General features: G+C 42.9%; 1 protein-coding gene across 3 annotated transcripts; it reads right to left on the reverse strand.

Moving 5' to 3' along the window:
* Positions 1-1,712: 1,712 nt before the first annotated feature.
* Positions 1,713-19,903, reverse strand: meis3 (myeloid ecotropic viral integration site 3). Of its 3 annotated transcripts, XM_035953350.2 has the most exons (15): positions 19,834-19,903; positions 18,183-18,261; positions 17,870-18,083; positions 14,443-14,546; positions 10,314-10,453; positions 9,832-10,006; positions 9,683-9,733; positions 9,546-9,596; positions 9,180-9,329; positions 8,911-9,019; positions 7,508-7,653; positions 6,723-6,799; positions 5,855-5,913; positions 5,688-5,774; positions 1,713-3,059 (listed from the first exon to the last, which is right to left on the reverse strand). In XM_035953350.2, the coding sequence occupies exons 4-15, from the start codon at positions 14,452-14,454 to the stop codon at positions 2,860-2,862; spliced, it is 1,257 nt and encodes a 418-aa protein (XP_035809243.1). In that variant the 5' UTR covers positions 14,455-14,546; positions 17,870-18,083; positions 18,183-18,261; positions 19,834-19,903; the 3' UTR covers positions 1,713-2,859. The 3 variants fall into 3 exon arrangements, with proteins under 3 accessions (XP_035809243.1, XP_054868534.1, XP_054868533.1); XM_055012559.1 differs by lacking the exon at positions 19,834-19,903 and having other exon boundaries at positions 18,183-18,998; XM_055012558.1 differs by lacking the exons at positions 17,870-18,083; positions 18,183-18,261; positions 19,834-19,903 and adding an exon at positions 14,934-15,344.
* Between the last annotated feature and the right edge of the window lie 1,236 nt (positions 19,904-21,139).

Genomic DNA, 21,139 nt, shown 5'->3' on the forward strand with positions numbered 1-21,139 from the left:
AAGAAATGGGTTAACAACTTAAAGCTGTTCTGCAGCAATGGAGGTTGATCAAGCCTTGAAAGTTGGTGCTACCAAATCCTACAGGTGTCCCAACGTTTCTTGATTACTTCCAACCTCCTCTGTCTGCATAAAAGTAGACCCTCCAGAGCATTATCTGAACAGTATTGTACTGCAGAAAGTAGTGTGTTGCTATTATAATGGTGAGGAAAAGACTATTAATAACAGAAGAGAGACAGACCATCATAACACTTAAAAATGTAGGTCTTTCCTACAGAGAAATTACGAAGAAAGTCAAGGTGTCAGTGAGTATAGTTTTCTTCCCCATTAAAAGGCTCAGAAACTGGAGGAAACTCTGACAGGAAGAAGTCTGGAAGACCCAAAGCCACAACAGAATCAGAAGACAAGTTTCTGAGAGTCAGCAGCTTGGTGATAGGAGGCTCACAGGACAACAGCTTCAATCACAGCTTAATAGTGGTTGTAGTTAGAAGTCTCAGTTTCTACTGTGAAGAGAAGACTTGAAGTTGCAGGTTTGACACGTCGAGTTTCAGCGAGAAAGCCATGGCTAAGATGTCAGAATAAGAAAAAGAGGCTTGCCTGGGCCATGAAACACCACCAATGGACTACTGAAGACTGGAAGAAGTTATTATGGACTGATTAATCAAAATTTGAAATCTGTGGTTCATCACGCAGGATTTTTGTACACCATCCAGTAGGAGAAAGGATGGTTCCTCAATGTGTGACATCAACTGTCAAACATGAAGGAGGAAGTGTGATGGTCTGGGGCTGTTTTTCTGGATCCAGGGTCTGTGACTTGTACAGAGTAAGAGGAACCCTGAACCTAAACGGCTACCACAGCATTCTGCAGCACCATGCAGTACTCTGGTATGTTCCTAGTTGGTCAGGGGTTCATCCTGCAGCAAGATAATGACCCAAAACATAAATCCAAGCTATGACAGATCTACCTTAGGAAAAAAGAACAAGATGGGAAGCTTGAAAACATGGAGTGTCCAGCACAGTCTCCACACTTAAACCCCATGGAGCTGCTTTGGGATGAACTGGACAGAAGAGTGAAAGCAAAGCAACCTACAAGTGCCACACATTTATGGGAACTTCTGCAACAGAGTTGGGAAGAACTTTCTGAAGAATATTTGATTTCCTTTGTGTAAAGAATGCCATAAGTGTGTTCAGCAGTTATATCTGCTAAAGGTGGTACTTTGAGGAGTCAAACTTTAGAATACATTTTGGTTTCTAAATTGATTTTTTTAAAAACTCTGTTTATTTGTTCTATGCTTTCAGAGTACAATAAGACATTAAGACACACAATTTCCAATTTAAAAAAATGGAAAAATTGGGGTGTTCTAAAACTTTTGAACAGTAGCTGGTCTATCTTTTCAGCTAGATAGATTCATGCTACAAATTGACTATTTTCTACTATTTACTTTACACTCTACGCAAAATCTTCAGTTAAGTTTCTGTGCAGCGTGAAGTCTTCATGCACAAATATCTAGTTCTATGACTCTGCTGAGGATATGTATTTTAGCCACTGTTTCACTATAAAAACATGAAACCCAGTAAAAAAAAACACAACAGTGTGAGGAACTGAGGCTACTGACTGTAGTTACGGTTCAGTTCTTTCAGAAGTGTCTTTTTGGTTGAACTGGTTGCAGGTACAATCACACCACACACACAAACAGATGACAAGCGACAAGTCGTACAAAAAAAACATTTTAATACTTTAACTGTATTTCCCATCATCATCATCATCAACATCATTCAGAAATACGTCAGCAGTCCGAGCAGAGCGGAGAAGGAGCCGAATGTTTAAAGAGTCCTTTGGCTGCAGCTCCTCTCACACACCGCCGTGACAGACAACAATGTACTAGAAATGCTTACAGAACTTTGTGTGTGTGTGTGTGTGTGTGTCTGTATGTCTGTATGTGTGTGTAGAAATGGCTTTCAGTGTCGTGTTCGTTGCTATGTGTGTGTGTTTGCGTGTGTGCAGGAAGGATCCTAAGGTAACGGACACCTGTTGGCGTCTTAAGGAGGTCAGTGGTACGAGAGCGAGGCAGACTGGAAGTCATTCATAGTGTTTTAGCTTCATGCTGAGGAAGAGCACTAACATTTCAACAAGCTCACGTGAAGCTGCATCCGCCTGGAGTGGCACACATAAATATAAAAATAGAATAAGAAAAAACTCAAAAAAAGCTTTAAATAAAGTGTGTGTGTGACGGTGTGTGTGTGTGTGAGTCTTTGACAGTCAGCGTGTGCAGGAAGACAGGGACTAGTGAAGAAGGCGTGTTCACAGGATCGACTCCAGTAATGTCCGTGTGCTGTGGATGAATGCTCATCTGGATCTGCGGTCCGATCCGGCGTCTTCCTGTGGTTCAGCAGGCATGATGGGAAGTGTAGTTTAAAGCATGTGTCTCACCCACAGGACACAGTGGAGACGTTTGGAGAGGAGGAAGCACTTCTACTCTGAAAGAGGTATGGCTTAAACCTGTGGGTCCAGACTGAAGAGTGTGTCATGTTTATGTCTGTGTGTGTGTCTGTGTGGGTATGTGTGTGTGTCTGTGTGGGTATGTGTGTGTGTGTGTGTGTGTGTGTGTGTGTAAATGAGTGGAACAGCTACATTGAGGTCAGTGTCTTTCAGTGGGGAATGTAAACTTTCAGAGCAATGTGTCTTTTTTCTTTAAATAGTGTACTATATGCGTCGTTACACATACACACACACGCACACACACACGCACATACGCACATGCATACACATCCTCCCACCAAAGACACACATTCATACAGTAATTTCCCCCTCACGCACACACACACACACACACAAACACACACGCCGTCTCCCCGCCGCGGCTAGTGTGCATGTATGTCCAGTCCTTGGGCGAGGAGCGGCTCTGCGGGGTGTGCGTGTGGTGGCGGGTGCAGCAGCATGGCGGGGTGAGGGTGAGGGCCCGGGTACGAGTGGAGGGACGGTCCGGGGTGGGGCGGGTAGCCTGGTTGGGACAGCAGAGCGCCGGGGTAGTCGCCCTGCAGAGAGGACATTCCCTGGAGACCTGGTGAGGATAGAAACGTCGATGAAGCGGAGCAATTTTTAGGAACTGGTTCCACTAAAACGTAGGATCACAGAGCGGGTAAAGTGGCCAACGGATCCCTGTTCACAGCGTCCACATCAGGTGTGGAAGTTACAGTGAAGTCATGTTCTGACCTGCATTACAGAGCACAGACTGCAGGTTCTCCACATACACTACCAGTCAAAAGTTTGGACACACCTTCTCATTCAGTGGTTTTTATTTATTTATTTTCGACATTGTAGATTAATACTGAAGACATCAAAACTATAAAACAATACATATGGAATTATGTTGTAAACAAAAAAGTGTTAATTTTCATTATTAATCTACAATGTAGAAAATAATACAAATAAATAAAAAGCACTGAATGAGAAGGTGTGTCCAAACTTTTGACTGGTAGTGTACTTTCTACTGAAAACTAAAAGCACAGTTTAAGCCTAAATCAACTCATTTTTTGAATATTTAAAATCTTTGTTAACTTTATCTTTATTATCTCTCATCAACAGATGAAAATGTCAGTAAACTTTAACTGCGATTCTCAAACTGTTCAAGCTCTAACCCCCAAAACACCATAGATCTCCACTACCCCCGAAAGAGGCTGAAGCATACAAATGTTGGGAGTATATGAGCACTAACAGGCCCAACACAGAAGGAAACCAAAGCCTGACAAACATAATGTTATTTTATAGCAATGTAATACAAGAAAGAAGCAGAGAAAATGAGTATAAGTAATGTGCATAAACTGCAGCAGTGAGTGAACGTAGAGTATGTAGAGGCAGCAGGTGATCTCTGTGCAAATTTTAACTACTATTTGTATCTTTAAGATCAATCACAACTAAAATATTCTATTTCTGATGCGTCTTAAATTGTATTGATTTCTAAAAACCAACAACTCTCAACCACTGGCTTAAAGTATGCACCTAATTTCCTGCTGTTTACTTTAACTAACCTCAACATACAGTAGAAATTCTCCTCTTTGATTCCTCTAATGAAGCTTAAAAAAAAGTAATTAATGATACAATTCTACATAGCATGTTTGGTATCCCCTAGTTGCACATCTTAATTGAAGCTACACAATGTTTACACTGTGTTACACCATGCTTTTGATAACTGAATCATCTGAATGTCATTTTGTAGACATTTCTAAAACACGCAGACCACATTTATTCCAACAGTATTAGTTTGTAGGCCGCCGCTTTCTACTTTTTCTTTTTTTTTTACAGCAGCAGAAAACAGGTTTTCTCTATAATTAAAGACACGTCTGTCGGCGAGAGGTTCCAGCCATTTAATGTGGTCTCTGTTCACATTTAAATCAAAGATTCAATCACATAAACTTGTCTTCTCTGGTAGCACAAATTGAACAGAAACCTCTTCTAACATTGCTAAATATCACAGTTGAGTCGCTCTTTATGTTTATAGTATTTAATGACAGATGTGAAATACACATATTTCATTCTTACTTTTAAGTTTCTCAGTTCATCTCTTTCCCCCTTAAAGCCAAACTGTGTTTCTTTTTCAGCAAGGTTCTCAGTAGTGATTATTTGTATCATCTAGTTTTACCTTTGAAGCAGACAGGTGATAATCTACACTTTGCTTATCGTCAAGAAGTCCCATAAAAATCCAAAAATGTTTGAGCCAGAGCACTGGGCAGGATTCATAATGAGTTTGTTTGAGGTTCTGTTTCGATGAGATATGTGTAGATTTAAAAATCCTCCAAGACACTCTGTTTTTCCACAATTAAAATGCCTTTATTATCATGACATGGTCATGCCGAACTTCAAAAATTTCAACATGAAGTCTTCTTCAGGGAGTTTTCAGCGGATTTCAAAGCAAATTATGACCATACCATGATAATAAAGGATTTTTTAATCTACATGTTTCTCGTCCAAAGAGTGAAAACTTTAATCTCTTGATACTTGATACCCACTGACTCCTACTTTAGCCAGTGATTGTTAAACACACACTCCAAAGTCACTTAAAATGTCCTTATTTTTGAAAGAAAGGCAGTTTTTTCTATGAAGATAACATTAAATGAATCATAAATCCAGTGTAGACATTGTTAATGTGGTAAATGACTATTCTAGCTGGAAACGGCTGATTTTTAATGGAATGTCTCCATAGGGGTACAGAGGAACATTTCCAGCAACCATCACTCCTGTGTTCTAATGCTACATTGTGTTAGCTAATGGTGTTGAAAGGCTAATTGATGATTAGAAAACCCTTGTGCAATTATGTTAGCACATGAATAAAAGTGTGAGTTTTCATGGAAAACATGAAATTGTCTTGGTGACTACAAACTTTTGAACCATAGTGTACATTCTTTCATTTAATGATGAAGTCATGGTAATTTCTAATCAATGTTACTCATATTGAGCATTTACTGGGGACTATTTTCCGTGTCCACATTTGTGTTCTAGTGCAGCAGCAGGACAGATAATGTGGGACTGAATCTGAATAGACTGCAGTGTTTGTGCGTATGTTAAATAAGGAATGTGTCACCCGGCGCAACAGTGAGCCTCGCCGGTGTGTATTTAACGCCCTGTGACACAAAGGAGTCAAATCACCAGATCCCTATCACTAGAGAGCCAGTTTCCCTGCAGGCTGCCGTACCTGCTGTTCGAAGGCCGAGGTGGGCCTGTCCGTCGAGCCCGTAGCCCCCGAGAGCTGCTCCCTCTGGGCTGTAGGGACCCCCCTGACCTGAGAGGCAACACACACCTTCAGACACGGATACACAACACACTTACATGCACATCCACAGAGGATTAATGAGCACCGACCTGAGCGATTTGACTGGTCAATCATCGGCTGGACTATTCTCCTCCTGGCGTTGATGAACCTTCACCGGAGAAGGAGACATAAAGAGGAAGGGAGAGGGAGATGGACAAGGCCACCCGTTAATGGAGAAAAAGGCTGACCGGGAGACTATTAACCTTTTCCCTTTTACAACCACTTAACCCTTTCAGAGGGCAGAGTAAATCAACATTAGGCCAGAGCAGCTATCGACCGACCCTGTGATAATTGATTGATCTGCATCGATTGGGCGGTTCTGTGTGTGTGCTGCAGCAGGACTACAAATAAAAAAACATGCAGGCGATCAAATAACCAAACCTACTGTACAAACATATAACGCACACTTCCTATATTCTGGTCCCCAATGTGTGTTTCTGCACAGAAAGTAAGTCACTGTGACAGAAGTGTGTGTGTGTTCGTTCAATCCGTGTGTCTGGAGAGGAAATGGGAAATTTGGGAGCAGTAAATAATCAGATTATTGGACATTGATTTGCAATTCTGTTTTATGAACATGGAGAGAGTGGATTTTACGGTGCTGCAGCTTTGGGAAAAAATGCTTCGTCGGACATTTCCCCCTCTATTGCAGTACATTCTCCAATAAAGCAGATCATAGTCGTGTGTTAAGGTCCTGTAAAAGTGCTACCTTTTTTTAATTAACAGTTATTCACACCCTGAAAAATGCATTTTATGTGAGTTGTGAAATATAGATTCTGCACCAGACTATCCCCCTGAAATATTACTGACAGCGTCCATGTTAATTTGAAACTTGATGCTTTACATTTAAACAAGACAGTTTAACTGACTATTGATAAGCCGCGGGGCTAGGATTAGAGTATTGATTATGAGAGCACTGACCAGTTGTTGACCTGTAGGATGGTCAGTCCCGTGTCCTGTGACAGCTGCTTCTTCTGCTCCTCAGACGGGTATGGGTGCTGCAGGAACACACACGGAGCTGAGGTTAAACTAAATGTTTGGGTCGTGATGTTTTCCAGCTTTCTTGCGAAAACATGCAAGTGAATGCAGGCGGATCAACAGGAGACTCATCCTGAGGCAACTCGCAGCTGCAGCTTAGCTCCAGAATAAAATAACGCGTGTGAACTCTCAGTGTGAATATTGATGACCTTCCATTCGAATTCACATCTGCGCTCACATTTCCGACCTCCACTCCCTCCCTGTATTTCTCTCTCTCACACACACACACACACACACACACACACACACACACACACACACACACACACACACTGTAATAATTGGAGTGAAGCAACATTTGACCTGCCTCATTTAGTAGCTAATTACCAATCTAACCACCTCACCAACAATTACTCACTCCATTTCTATCACTTCCACAATTATTCAACAGCGAGCATATTCACATAATCACTTAATCCCCTGATTTTTCATTTAATTTAATTGACCTCCATTATACACTCGCTTCCCCTCACTGTCTATTCTTGTCAGTGACGTTTTGTCCCACACTAAATCCTCTTTTCCAATGATTATTCTCTCATGCAGTGCTGTACAACACACAGGCTTTCTTTGTTTGGCTACAAGGATGGTTTGAATTACCATCCACACCCATTATTTTCAGGTGTATTCATTCATTTTGAGGCAGTGAGAACATCAAAAAGCGAACTCACCGACAGGTGCTGGAAGAGCCACGCTCTCATGATATTAGTGGCCACTTTGGGGAAGATCCCTCTCTTCTTGTTGTTCCTTCTGTCTCTGTCGGTCTCGTCTTCTTCTCCTGTGCTGGGAGACGCCATCCCTCCATCAAGACCATCACCTGCACGATGGAATCATCATGTTCAAGTAACAGCATACATCAGTCTCTGTTATGGCTCTCTGTGCTAATATTTTATCATGTGCCTTGTATTTTACCTACATAAAACCAATATGTCTGCCCCATTTTCAACTTTCCAAAATTCCAATATGCACACTTACACTACCAGTCAAAAGTTTCAATGCTTTCTATTTATTTGTACTATTTTCTATATTGTAGATCAATACTGAAGATTAACACTTTTTTGTTTGCAGCATAATTCCAGATGTATTCTTTTATAGTTTTGATGTCTTCAGTATTAATCTACAATGTAGAAAATACATAAAAACCACTGAATGAGAAGATGTGTCCAGACTGTTGACTAGTAGTGTATGTGGAATCTAATCAGATTATTACATTAAAAGTAGTTTCTGGTTACCATAATAATGATTGGTGCACGGCAGTAATCCTATTTTCTTAATAAATTACACACAACTGTAACCAAAAAACGCATTTATCAAAAAAATAGACAGATCTTGAAATATTTAATTTACTGTCAAATGTGACAAATAAAAGCCACAATTATTTCTCATTTGAGAAGCGGAAAGGTGAGAATGTTTGCTATCTTAGCTTGAGAATAATGTCACCAACTGATATACTGCAAATTACAATAGAATAGAATAGAATAGAATAGAATAGAATAGAATAGAATAGAATAGAATAGAATAGAATAGAATAGAATAGAATAGAATAGAATAGAATAGAAAAGCCATTTTCTTGTTAAACAGAACATACACTAGCTGGGGGACATCATGAATAAAATTTCGATGCAACAGATCGCCATCGGACTGTTAAAAAACAGAACAAAAACGTTTCGAAATAAAAACATTTTAAATATATGCATGTAAAAACTATATACATACATTTATATAAAAATATATATATATACATACATACACACACACAAAGTAAATATATATATATATATATATATATATATATATATATATATATATATATATATATATATATATACACCTGCATACATACACATGCGCACATTTTTATACACACAAGAATAGCTGTTTTTTACATACAACTTTTTACATTACCATTATTGTTCACTGTGCCTGTATAACAGCTACAAAAATCATGTATGAATCCATTTGCACACCTTTGTTTTCCTGCATGCATCTTCACCGAGCAACAGTGTTTTTGCACACACAGTATTTTCCATTTACGTGTGTGTGTGTGTGTGTGTGTGTGTGTGAGTGTGTGTACCTGCATCACTGCAGTTGTCTGCTGTGCTGTGTGAAGGCAGGCCACAGGTGCCTGGTGTTCCCAGAGGAGTAGTAGCACATTCATCTGGCTCCCGTAACCATGACACGTTCTGCAGCGGGAGGGAAAGGGGGAGGTTGGAGGTAAGGTGGGGAATTCCCAGCAGATGAGAGAACAAGGATTCATGAAACAACGGGAGTCGTTACTCAGATTTCGAACGGACACGGGTGGACGTGTGAGTCTTTCCTGTCATGCTGCGCAAATGAATTCACCTGCTCTGACAGACTGGTGCAGGATCCAGTGAAGTCCTCCATGTCAGACTTGGAGCCGCCCTCCCGGTCATCCAGGACCAGGTCTGTGGGCATTTTGCCCTTCAGACAGGTGATGTAGCGATGGCAGAAGTTGTCACACAGGTCATGCACCTTAGGGAACAGATATAATCTATCAGTGCAACCTGTTGACACCACCCTGACAGTTGTGAGAATGCACTTTAATAGTCTAATCAGTTTTTCTTCTCTCTTCTAAATGCATATCCAAAGATTCTCTAAAGCTGTCTCAAGGAGCAGTTTAATAACCGAACATTAGACCTTTCCAGAACAAGAAACATTCAAATAAAAACGAGCTGCAGGGCCACCAACCTTCTCTAACTCCAGTAAATGAAAGCGAAGAACCTGTATGGCCTGGATCATCTGTATAGAGGAGAATGCACATTAATTATGCAGACATATCCCATAATGCAACATATTTAATCATGATGTTACGTGACACTTCATACCAAGTTGTCCAGCTCAGGATTGGAAGAAAATATGGGTTTCTCGGAACGAATCTGCAAAACAAATGTATTTATTTATTACTGATTACAACAAATCGATTCCGCGTCAGCTGACGTCTGCGTTCTGATTGGCTCTCACGGCCGTCACTCACCTGCTTCGCGAATGCGGCGATGTCGTCGTTGAAGGACTCGGAGGAGCAGACGTCGCTGTGGTTGGTCATGCCGGGGAGGTGGGAGGTGGCTGAGAGGGAGGTGGAGTCTCGGGGGGAGCAGGTGGCCAACTCACACTTCTCAAACACTAAGGCCAGCAGTGGAAACAGTGGGTGACTGCACACACACACACACACACACACACACACACACACACACACACACACACACACACACACACACACACACATATATACAGTTAACATACTCTACATAAACACAGTAACAGTTGACATAGTGTGCACATTTACAGAACATGTCACCAGAAACTTTACACCACAGTATTTATGTAACAGACAGCTGCTAACACTTCATATGTATTTTCATATTCGACACACAAACATCGTATATTCTCTATGTTAATGTGCTACAAGAGCAGTATGCAGCTTTAAATGTTGACAGGCTACATAAATCACATGCTTACCCATAGATCTGGTCTTTGTGGTGTTTGAGGGAGTCAGGGACGGTGGGTCCGTACTGTGGGGGAGGAAGCGCCCTGATGTCGTCCCCGTACCCCCCCACCGACATGCCCTCCGACCCTGAGTAGTGCACCAGCTCTTCATACTGAAACACAATTAGATGGAAAGATGGAAAACATGAGACATCTGTGGCTGTCTGACATCAAATCTTACTGTGATTCTGTTATGTGGCCGAGCTGTCAGGGGGTTCACAGCACTGATGTACACTACCGCTCAAAAGTTTGGGGTCACCCAGAGCAATTTCATGTTTTCCATGAAAACTCACTTTTTTATTCATGTGCTAACATAATTGCACAAGGGTTTTCTAATCATCAATTAGCCTTTCAACACCATTAGCTAACACAATGTAGCATTAGAACACAGGAGTGATGGTTGCTGGAAATGTTCCTCTGTACCTCTATGTAGATATTCCATTAAAAATCAGCCGTTTCCAGCTAGAATAGTCATTTACCACATTAACAATGTCTACACTGGATTTTTGATTCATTTAATGTTATCTTCATTGAAAAAAGTGCTTTTCTTTCAAAAATAAGGACATTTGTAAGTGACTCCAAACCTTTGAACAGTAGTGTACACTTAGTAGACCTGATGGGGTTTTACATCTGCACCAGTAATTGTGTCTGCCTGAACTGCTGCAGGTATTTTTGATTTTTAGAATTTACTGTGGCATGTTTCTACATGTATATATATTTGTGGATGTGTGTTTAAGAGCTGCATCTAGCATTTATCTTCATTTCTGATTTATCTGGCACATATTTTCTCAAGTAATAATTCTATAGGTGTGTGTGCTTTTATCTACTTTACACTCCACTTGTGTGTGCATGCATCCCCATCACTTCACGAGAAGAAACCTTTTGTTGTTGTTGTTGTTTTCACTTCAGCTGGAGAACTAGACCAGGCTGAAAAATTCCACCACTCTCAGGATTACGAAACCCTCGTGAAACCCTTTGAAAAGCATCGGCAGACACGCACAGCATTCAAGATTAAAAAGCAGCTTCTCTTAGTTCTTGAAAAGTCTGCTGGTGCTCAGGAGGAAGATGAGAAAGGAGGGAGCTGAGGTCCTCGGAGGAAGACAGCACAGAGCCTGTAGCCGCTAATGTCGTCTCCTCCCTCCTAAACTCAGACCAGACAGGAGCCGTGCTGTGACAGCCTCAGTGGGGCCCAACACAGCGAGTCTGACACACATATGGCAGACACAATGACGCACATCACATGCACATCCAGACACAAACATACACTCTGCAGCGCTCACAATATGCATGTCATGAATATACATGTCTGACTCCCTTGTCTTCCCCCCTCCACCTCCACCACCACCTTTTTCTGTGTTATGGAGCTAATTTGAGCCTCACTGCAGCTTCTGTCTCTGAGGCAACGCTGCTCAGGTCAGCAGATCTGCTCCCGTTTCTCTCCCTGCTGGATTAAAGGGACTCCCGTCGCTGTCCCTGCAGAGATCACAGACAGACAGCACCTGCTTGGTGGCCCGGCCCGGACACCTCTCGCTTCAGTGTTATTTTAACCGAGCCATAAAAGTTATGATGTGCTTAGCCTAGTTTTTCTGTGGAGACTATTCCCTCAGCAGGCTGCAACAAGAGGCTTACTATGATTTACTGCAGAAATGTGGGACTCAAGGTAACAGCAGGGAAGGTGATTCGTTTATATTTGCTCTCCTATTTGGAGTCGTTTAAACAACATAACTGAATTTGTAGTTGTTTTTTTACACAATCAGAACTCCAAAAACACCAAGATCTGCATCCAAAGGTGATTTGTTTGAGATGATATTTGATGTCATTTGTGGAGGGAATAAGTTTATACATTTTAAGTGGTGAGACAGTAACGGTGAGACCCAACATTAATGCAATTATCCTTGCATATTCTCTATGTTAACCTCTGGGAAATTAAATTATTCCTCTTCATGTGCATGCACTGCCCTCCTGGAAGCCCCTGTGCAGGACCCCTGGAGGTCTCCGGACCCCACTTTGGGAACCACTGTCCTAAATGGCTTATCAAATTGTTGTATTTCAGAGTCCCATATGGCCACCGGGATCACAGAAAGCACCTGCTCTGAGGCCCTGTCCCCGGACACCTTCTAGTTTTTATGGAGGCTGGCTATTAACACAATCACCGCTATCGGATTGCGCGTCTCTCTTTACGCACGGCCCCTATCGAGTTTCTGTGCGTCAGACGGATCAAAGCGCACGAGTCGAGATGACAAATTCCGCGAATTTTCCATTTTTTTAAAAGTCACGGAGCCGGTAAACAGCACTCAGATAGCAAGACAACATTTTCATTACGAGTTTTAATTGTGTTATTTTCAAAGCGAAAAGTTATTTCAGGCCTAACAGGCGTGTTTAGACTGTTAATACTGGGATTGTGTATCATGAGTTTGAGTGGTGAAATCTGTGGAACTGAGTTTTTATCCGACATTAACGTAACATTTTGTAAAAGAAGAAATTAAAGACTAAACTGGATCCAGTTGCTCCATTTTATGTGTCAGACATTTTGTGAAAGAGGAGCTGAACTGAAAGAGAAAACTTACTTTCATTTCTACAGACATTAAAAAGTGTATTTAACTTTGTAAACATCTAAATCTGGATAAATTGTGATAACTATCAATTAAAATTTATTCGTATTTTTTTTTACATCACAAATAGAGTAAAAAAATAAGCAAACAGACTCAGCGTTCTCGGTACGTATACTTTTAAAATTAAACTGAAACATGAACTTCTTTGAGGTTAATTTTTATGTGAAGGAACTGCTAATATATCCAACAAAAAAAGTTATTTTATTTACTAAATTTCATGATTTTTCTTTAACAAAACAGAGAAAAGCAAACCGCTGGAACAAAGTATAGAACTTTTAAAAACCTTCACATTAAATGAATACGTCTATTTGCTTACATTTCTGACACATTTAACACGTAATTAGGAATTTATGACGAAAACTGTTCGGTTACAATTAAAACCTTTCAAAAGAATCATTTCTACATTTTACAGAGGAAAAAAAAGACCAAATGAAACGGTACCTGTTGCAGACTTGAGTGCCTGAAAACAACTGGAACTATTTTCAATTCTAAAACATTTACGCGCGTTTTAAGCCACAAATCTGGTTTAAATTTTCCTGTATTTTTTTGCACTAAAGAACCGGTAGACTTTTGCTTAATAATCAGTTATTACTGCACAAAACACAGCAATATGGAGTTGAATGAGGCAGGAAAACTGAACTTTTAACTCCCAGTAATCCCTTTAGACAACCTGTGCCAACAAATGACGCACCATCCAGAAATTACCATCTATTTTACGCATATTCCTGCCGTTTGGTTTGGATTCTCTTTATTTAAATGCGGTCTTGAAGCTGTTGCTGGTACAGGTGGTTGTGTCCGTACATGTGTGACCTCTCCTCTGCCTGTTTGCATACAGCAGTGAGTTTTCTATCCACAACACTGTACAAGTCTAATTGCTTTCTTGCACTGAGGTCTTAGTCCTGCTGCTGCCCGTCAGCCTCTGCCTGTTCCTCCTCCTCCACCACCACCAAGCCTCTGATCACTGTAGCAAAAAAACTGACCTACTTACCGAGTTGAAGAGCTGCATCTCCACTGCTCTGCTCTGCCTTTTAATGACCTACTCTGTAACCCTGCTCTGACTGGCAATGCACGACGGTAATTGTGAGGAATCTCGAGATGAAAAATCAACACTTCAAGTTGCACAAATCCTCCCCTGAACCTGATGGATGAGAGCTGGTTTAGAAGTTTATTTTGCATCTATATAAAAGTGCTTTAAAATAAACATTTGGTTGCATGTGGGGGGAATTTCTAAATAGTTTTAAAGCTTAAAATTCCTCCCTAAACATGAAGTCCATGCCAGCAGCAGCAGCAGCAGCAGCAGCCCACTGCTCGGGTCTCCACAGGGCCTTGTGTTTTCAGCTAACCCCGACTGCGCACTGCAAAGAGGATTCCCAACCATGTGCTCCTATTATCGCTGTTTTTCTTAATTACTTCTCCTCCGTGGTGATATCAGAATATGTCTCCCTCCCCTCCAAGCAGCCAGCTCTGGATTAACAGCCCAGCAGACCTACCCTCTTCTCCATGCGCCTCGACAGCCAGTCCAACCCCGGAGATGATGATGCGCTGCTCGGCTAGTCCAGCGAGCTGTGCTCCCTTCCTCTCTGTCTCTGGGGTCCTGGAAATAAAAAAGTGCATTTGTTTTATATTAGCAATTAAGTTGTAAACATGATTAACATCGCAAGAGAGGGAGATAGAGAGAGATGGAATAAAAACAAGCCTGTAATGATTCAACAAAAACAGAGGAGGCAGTGGATTGAAAACAGCCAGGACCTGCTCCCTCTGTTTACTCCGAGTCCGCGGCGTTTTATGTTACAACCTAATGATGGGACCGGAGCTTTTTATGGACGCCTCACATCCGTGTACCTCACTGCCTATGGAAGCCTTAATGGTGATGGCTGTGAGGGTAATAAAGGCTATAACAATTCTCGAAGCCTATTAAACGCAAATTGGTTGATGAGGAGGAGTAATACGAGGCGCCGGCAAACGGTGCAAAATGTCCCACCGAGACGTAAATACGCGCCGTATCCAGTCCTGGTCGGGCCGCTGGAGTCCTGGAAGGGTTTGGAAGCAGAGCAGCGGCTTCCTGCAGCGCCTCGCCTCCGCCTGGTGCGTCTCTGGCTCCGGATCGCAGCGCGTCGGGATGCTCGGTGCTTGTTGGAGGATCGACAGACAGCCTCCCTCCTCTCTCTCTCTCTTCCTCCTCCCTCTCTCTCTCTTTCGCTCTTCTTCTTCTTCTTTTTTTTTTTTTTTTTTTGCCTTTTTGGCTCCTTGCGCTCGCTGTCCGCGCAGCATACGGCGACAGGCTGGAAAATGTCACGGCTGGGAATGAGCGATGGTGTTTTCAGCCTCCAGAGGGGAGAAGGCGGAGGAGGAGGAGGAGAGAGGAGGAGTGATGGTGATGGTGGTGGTGGTGGTGTGCGGGGAGGTTTCCGAGGGTCAAAACGCGACGGGGTCTCTCGGCCCCCTCGCCCCCTCCTCCTCCCCCATTTACTCCTCCTCCTCCTTATCACACACAAACGCCCAGAGAAGAAGAAGACCCCCTCCATCGTTTTATCTCCGCGCTGATTTCACTCCTCCATCATCCTCCCATCTTTCCCTCTCCTTCTCTCCCCTCAGCCTCCCTGCAGCTGCGCTATTATCATCCCCGGATAGAAGAATCGTAATAAGTCTCTCTGTGCGTTCAACAGAATGTGAGAAAATCTTGTGGTTAATCTAAACGCACAAGTGTCTATAAGGAGACACGTCATAAAAATGTAAAAAAAAAAAAAAAAAAAATCTGGATAGTTTGAACACAAACGCAACATTTTGGATCTAAATCAGCCAGAAAAATCCGTAAGTGTTGGTTTCCCTGCAGGAGAGCTCATTTATAGGTTGATTTTAAAGGTATTTAGTGCACAATTAATGAGTGTTTTTTTTTTTTTTTATCAAGTTGTCCCTCATCCCGGGTCATAAATAAGTTTGAAGCGTGCTTGGTGACACGGAATTTACTGGCTGATGATAGTTTCCAAAGTGTTTTATTGTTTTTTTCTTCAAGCACCCAGGGCCCTTTTGACGCAGCCCAAATATGGCCCTTTGGCCTCTTTTTGTTGATTGAAAAAAGCGACAAAACAAAACCGTTATAGTGGGAAAGTTTAATTTTAACTAGAGGGAGAAAAAAAGGAACCTTTCAAATGTTAGTGGGATACCTAAACTCCCAGCCTTGTGTTGTAAATGGCACCTAAGTAACATAATAATTATCCAAAACGCTCCTCTTTCCCGGGCCCCGCTGTGAGGGGCCAACAGGCGGCTGCACTTCAATCAGCCGCGGCTTGGCGGGGATCAGCAGGCCGGGGCAGGCGTCTCCGTGGGCGGCATGGTGTTTGGCCGTGGGGCCGCCTGCGAGGGCCCCGCACCGTCCGTACAGCCAGGGGTCTTTCAACTCTGCGGGGTGCTGGTGTCCTACAGGGGTGATCAGAGCGCACAGCCCCCTCCGACACTGAGCCGGTAATACAGCCGTGAAGCTGCGTCAATGGGCTGGAAAAGGCGATCCAAGGCGTGTTTTGCCTTTATCAGGGTGAATGAAAAGGATTAACACCCAAGTGATCTGAAGGATTCGTGTTTGCAGGGGTTTAGATTTCATTTCCCCGACCTTTTCAATTCACACTAATGCTTCAATAATGGATTGAAAACAGCCACTCGAGCAAATCTCAGTGTTTTTCTTCGGATCCTTTAACTTGTTGCTTGAATTAGATCATAAATCTTCAGGCTGAGTAGCATCTATCTAACAGGCTGTAACCTAAACATGCAGATTACACTCATTTAAATCACAAACACATAAAGAATCTGACGTTTTTATCACATCAGCAGCTTTGACACACACCCCTTTTACACACGACAGATTTAACAAAACATATGCTGTTAAGCTCATAAGCTGATTTCTTAAGGAAGACACAAATGTTCTAACATAACACAGGGAGGAACATCATATTGAAATGCAGCAATTAAAACAACAATGAGGAATTAACTACAATTCAAGTTAGAATGAGGTAAAACATTTGAACAGTGACACTCATTAGCTTAGTACTGCCATCTATTAGTGCCTAATTGTTTTATTTAAGTCACAACCTTCTGTTTGGGGTCATATTGTTGTTTTATCAGCTTGATAATCCATGGTTTTTCCTATTTCATGAGAACTGCTGACATAGTGTACCCACCTATGACATCTATAAGGTCCAACTGACTGGATTGTCATTGTCATTGTGTGTGTGTGTGTGTGTGAGTTATAGGTTTATAATGTTGTCTGTGCTATTTTTATTGGCGTTGTTGGTCCTCTGACTACTTTTACTGAAAAGCCCAACCAGGGACGGGAGTTGAAAATTAGCTTACTGCTATACACTCTATATGTAATACATCAGATGTGTTCTATGTTAAGTGCATGGTCCCTGATCAAATAAATGAATAAATAAATACGAATTTAAAATGTCTGCTACAGAAAAAGCTGCATTACCTCAGTTTGGGGTTTTTAATGTGGTTAAACAGAAAAAAATTTGATGTAGTCTGTGTACTATCACATAGTACAACCGTCCCAAATGTCCAAAGTTTAGTTTAAATGCTATTTGGATTCCTGTTTAATCATGTCATCATATGAAGTAAAAATAATAAGTTTGCTGTGTGGTGGTTTTGTTTATAACGATCATAAAAGGCATTGCAATTACCCTTTTTTTAAAAGAGAAAAAAAGCAATATTGATTTTTTTTTAAGAAAGCACAAGATTGATCTTATTATTATAGTTATTATTTTGCAAGTACAGCAAGTAATTGTCAGCAAAACACGAACCGCAGTTTTTTGGTTCTGGTTTAAACTCAAATTCCTTGAATTTCATGGATGTTAGGATGAGGAAAGCGTTAGATTTACACTCTGTTTTCTCGTCTGTACGTGCAGTAACTGATAAAAACCTTACAGTGAAGAAGTGGCTTCTTGCCCATAACTTCCAGGTAAATTCAGGTTCCCGTATCTGCCTCCTTCTGTAAAGAGCCGACTGCTTTTCTGCACCACGGAGCTGAGTATCAGTCAGGCAGGTTCACTGAGGGACCATTCTGCATGTCAGGACTGCTGCAGTTATTTGTCACTCCCTGTCAAGGCTCAAGCACTCGCTCCTCTGCACCCACCGAGGCCTGTTGTTGAGAGAGTGTGTGTGCGTTTTCAGACTTGTGTGCTCATGACAACGAACACAGGAATGTGTGTACTGTACGTGTGCGTGTGTGCTTGCTTACTTGTTTGCTTGCGTGCAGGAGGGTCAGTGTCAAGGTTCTTCTTTTTTAAGTTGGGCCTCACTGCAGGCGATGCCGAGGGCTAGAAAACAGGAAAGAACAAGCAGAGAAGTCCTTGTGAGGGTGTGTAGAGCTGTGTGAGAATGTGTGTCTGTGTTCCCTTTGCATTGCATTAGAAACAGATTTGCCTGTAATCTCATGAAGTTCTAAAGTGAACATGTCAGACTTGCTGTCCTCTGTAGATCCTCCCAGCATGATGTTGTTGTTGCAGACATAAATATGACATTTCCAGCTGTTGACGCTTTTCAAATGGTAATCCATCAGCTGCAAGGTGAAAAACGTCCACCTCCAGAAAGTGCTGCTGCCCCCAGTTTAGTCATGTAGCCACAAAAGTCTAGTTTTACATGACTTCAGAAGGCCACCCAGCCTTGTTGACTTCGGTGACTCCGCCATTAAGAAAATATGGCTGCCGTGACCTCTGGCAACGACACACAACCACCCAAAACATCAGACGACCTCCACCCGCCTGCCTCAGCGAGAGAGGGAAGAAGGAGAGTGATGGAGGGGAGTAAAGGCAGAAACAGCGGTTGGGGAAAAGAAACAGATCAGGGGTAAAAGTAGGGGGGGCAGAGTGCATTTTTATGAGCCTGAGCCTCTCTAGTTTCTGGGTCGTCTAGCCGCATAGACATAAATTTTCTCCCTCCATCCCTCCATCTCTCCTGTTTTCTTCTGGCACGCTCACCGAGCAAATCCACCCTTATCGACCTGCTCTTGCAGCCTGCTTGCAAACTTTCCCCCCAGTTTCTCTCATTCTCCCCGAACCAGGCCATTCTTCTTCCTTTACGTCTCCCACCGTTTCTACCTGTTAAGGCAGCTCCCCATCATTGCTCCCTTCCCTCCTTCCTCCTGCCTTCGTCCTCTCCGTTTCTTTTTGTTTTCAGCAGACAAACGCTACCTTTCTCCCTTCTGTTATTTTCTTCTCCCTTCTCCATCCCTCCTCCACCTCCCTGCTCCCCCACCCCCCTTATAGATGGAGATTAACTGGGGAGCGCAGCGCCATCCGTCCTCGTGACTGTTTGTTGTTAAGGAGATGGATGGAGGCTCCCTCTGCCAGCCCCACGCAGCCGCAATTACACCAGCCGCCATGATGGATGGAGGGGAGGGAAAGGGTGGAGGGGGGGAGATGGAGAGAGGGAGATACAGAGAGGGGCATCTATCACACCCCTTAATCTACCTGTCACTGTACAGGCTTGGATGTGGAGGGGGGGCAGAGGGGAAGAATCGGCTTCACCCTGACTGCTGGTCAAAGGTTTATTTCTTTTCTTTTTTTTTTAAGCACTACATTTGTTCCTTTCTTGCTTTTCTCTCTCTCACAGAATTAGGCCTGTAAGGACTGAACTTATTAAACGTCCTGATCCGTCCAATTGATTTCCCTGAGCTTATTGGATTCTGTCAAACATACTGTGGGTGTATTTAAAGTGGTGTGTCTATGCATCTCAAGCATCAACAGGTATTAAGATGCAGCTCTGTTGCCCCTTTTTCAAGCAAAGCATGCGTTGCATCAAGACAAAGTTTTGCATAAACTCCTTTATGGCACACACACTTACACACACCACAACTCAGCCAATAAACATGCAAAAAGGCACACACTCACGCACTAAGTTGTTTATCATCCCATCTGTGGTTATTGCCTCTGCACTCCACCCACACACGTTCACCTCTGCAGCATCTTCGGCTCGTTCTCGTACCTGTTGACGGAATCAAAGCGGTGACCCGTCACTGAGTGAATCTGCATACATCACCTGCAGTGCCTCCTCACTTTTTCCTCCCCACAACGCCACAGAAATGTTATGAAAAGTAATCTGAGGTCTCCAACCTTCTACCCCTCCTCCTCCTCCTCTTCCTCTCATCTCCATCTTCCTCCTCCACCTCCTCATCTGCCCAGAGGAGTGAGAGATGGGACGGAGGGATTAATACTCTTCCGCCCAAGCCAGCCCTGGGAGTGATAGATGGACAGATGCAGGAAGGGAGTAGAGGAGGACAGAGAGATTAAAGGAAAGAAGTCTGAGGGTTCATAAATCCAAAAAAAGGAGGGGGAGACCTGGTCGGCATCACACTCTAATAAGATCTGCAAGAAATCTATGATGAGAGAGAGAGAGAAAGAGGAGGGAGAGAGATGGGAGCGATGTAATAGCATTAGATGTAATCTAATCATGGCAATAAGATGTGAATGGATGAGTGTGAGTTTGGTGATTATGCAGAAGAGGGATGGTGGTGTGTTGATGAAGCTTTGAGGTGCGGGGACAGGCCTCGTTATTGGACAACAGATCAGCAGCGTTGTAGTCGTCGCTGGGGAGCTCTCTGCTGCAGAGGCTCCCTGAAAAACACCGAGTTCACTGTAGTTTCTGTCAGATTTCGTCACACTAAGTGCCTCCAAGGCTGCAACATGCATGCAAATGTAAATCACAGGCAAACGTGTTGATTGGAATTAATTATTCTACGTGCATCGGCCATGAAACCTCTGCTCTGTCATCTGTGTGTGTGCCGTCAGCTGTCACCATGTAAAGAATCAACTGTAAGTGCATTAAGTGCAGTTGTGCAGCCGTGACCTGACTTGGATCAGATACGAGTGCTCCTTCACCTCCCTCCTCTTCTGCACGACCCCACCACCACCCTTCCTCCCCCTTCTCCCCAGCCTCCCCTTCATCCACCAGGCCACATTTTTCATGGCCCAGCTGTCGGAGGGCCGTGATTGGTTGGCTCGGCAGACAGATAGCCGATAGGCTCTGATTAATAGTTGAGGCCCAAGAACTTCCTCATTGATCAACAGGACAGGCAGCAGGAGGAGGAGGAGGAGGAGGAATGGCGGAGAGAGAAAAAGCATGCCCTGTCGCTCTGCAAGTGCTGGCTGATAATCCTGATAGTGGCTCTTGGAGTTTGTGGAAGTGTGTGTCTGGTTG

The sequence above is a fragment of the Amphiprion ocellaris genome, chromosome 7 (genome assembly GCF_022539595.1).
Source record: "Amphiprion ocellaris isolate individual 3 ecotype Okinawa chromosome 7, ASM2253959v1, whole genome shotgun sequence".
In the NCBI taxonomy this organism is placed as follows: domain Eukaryota; kingdom Metazoa; phylum Chordata; class Actinopteri; family Pomacentridae; genus Amphiprion; species Amphiprion ocellaris.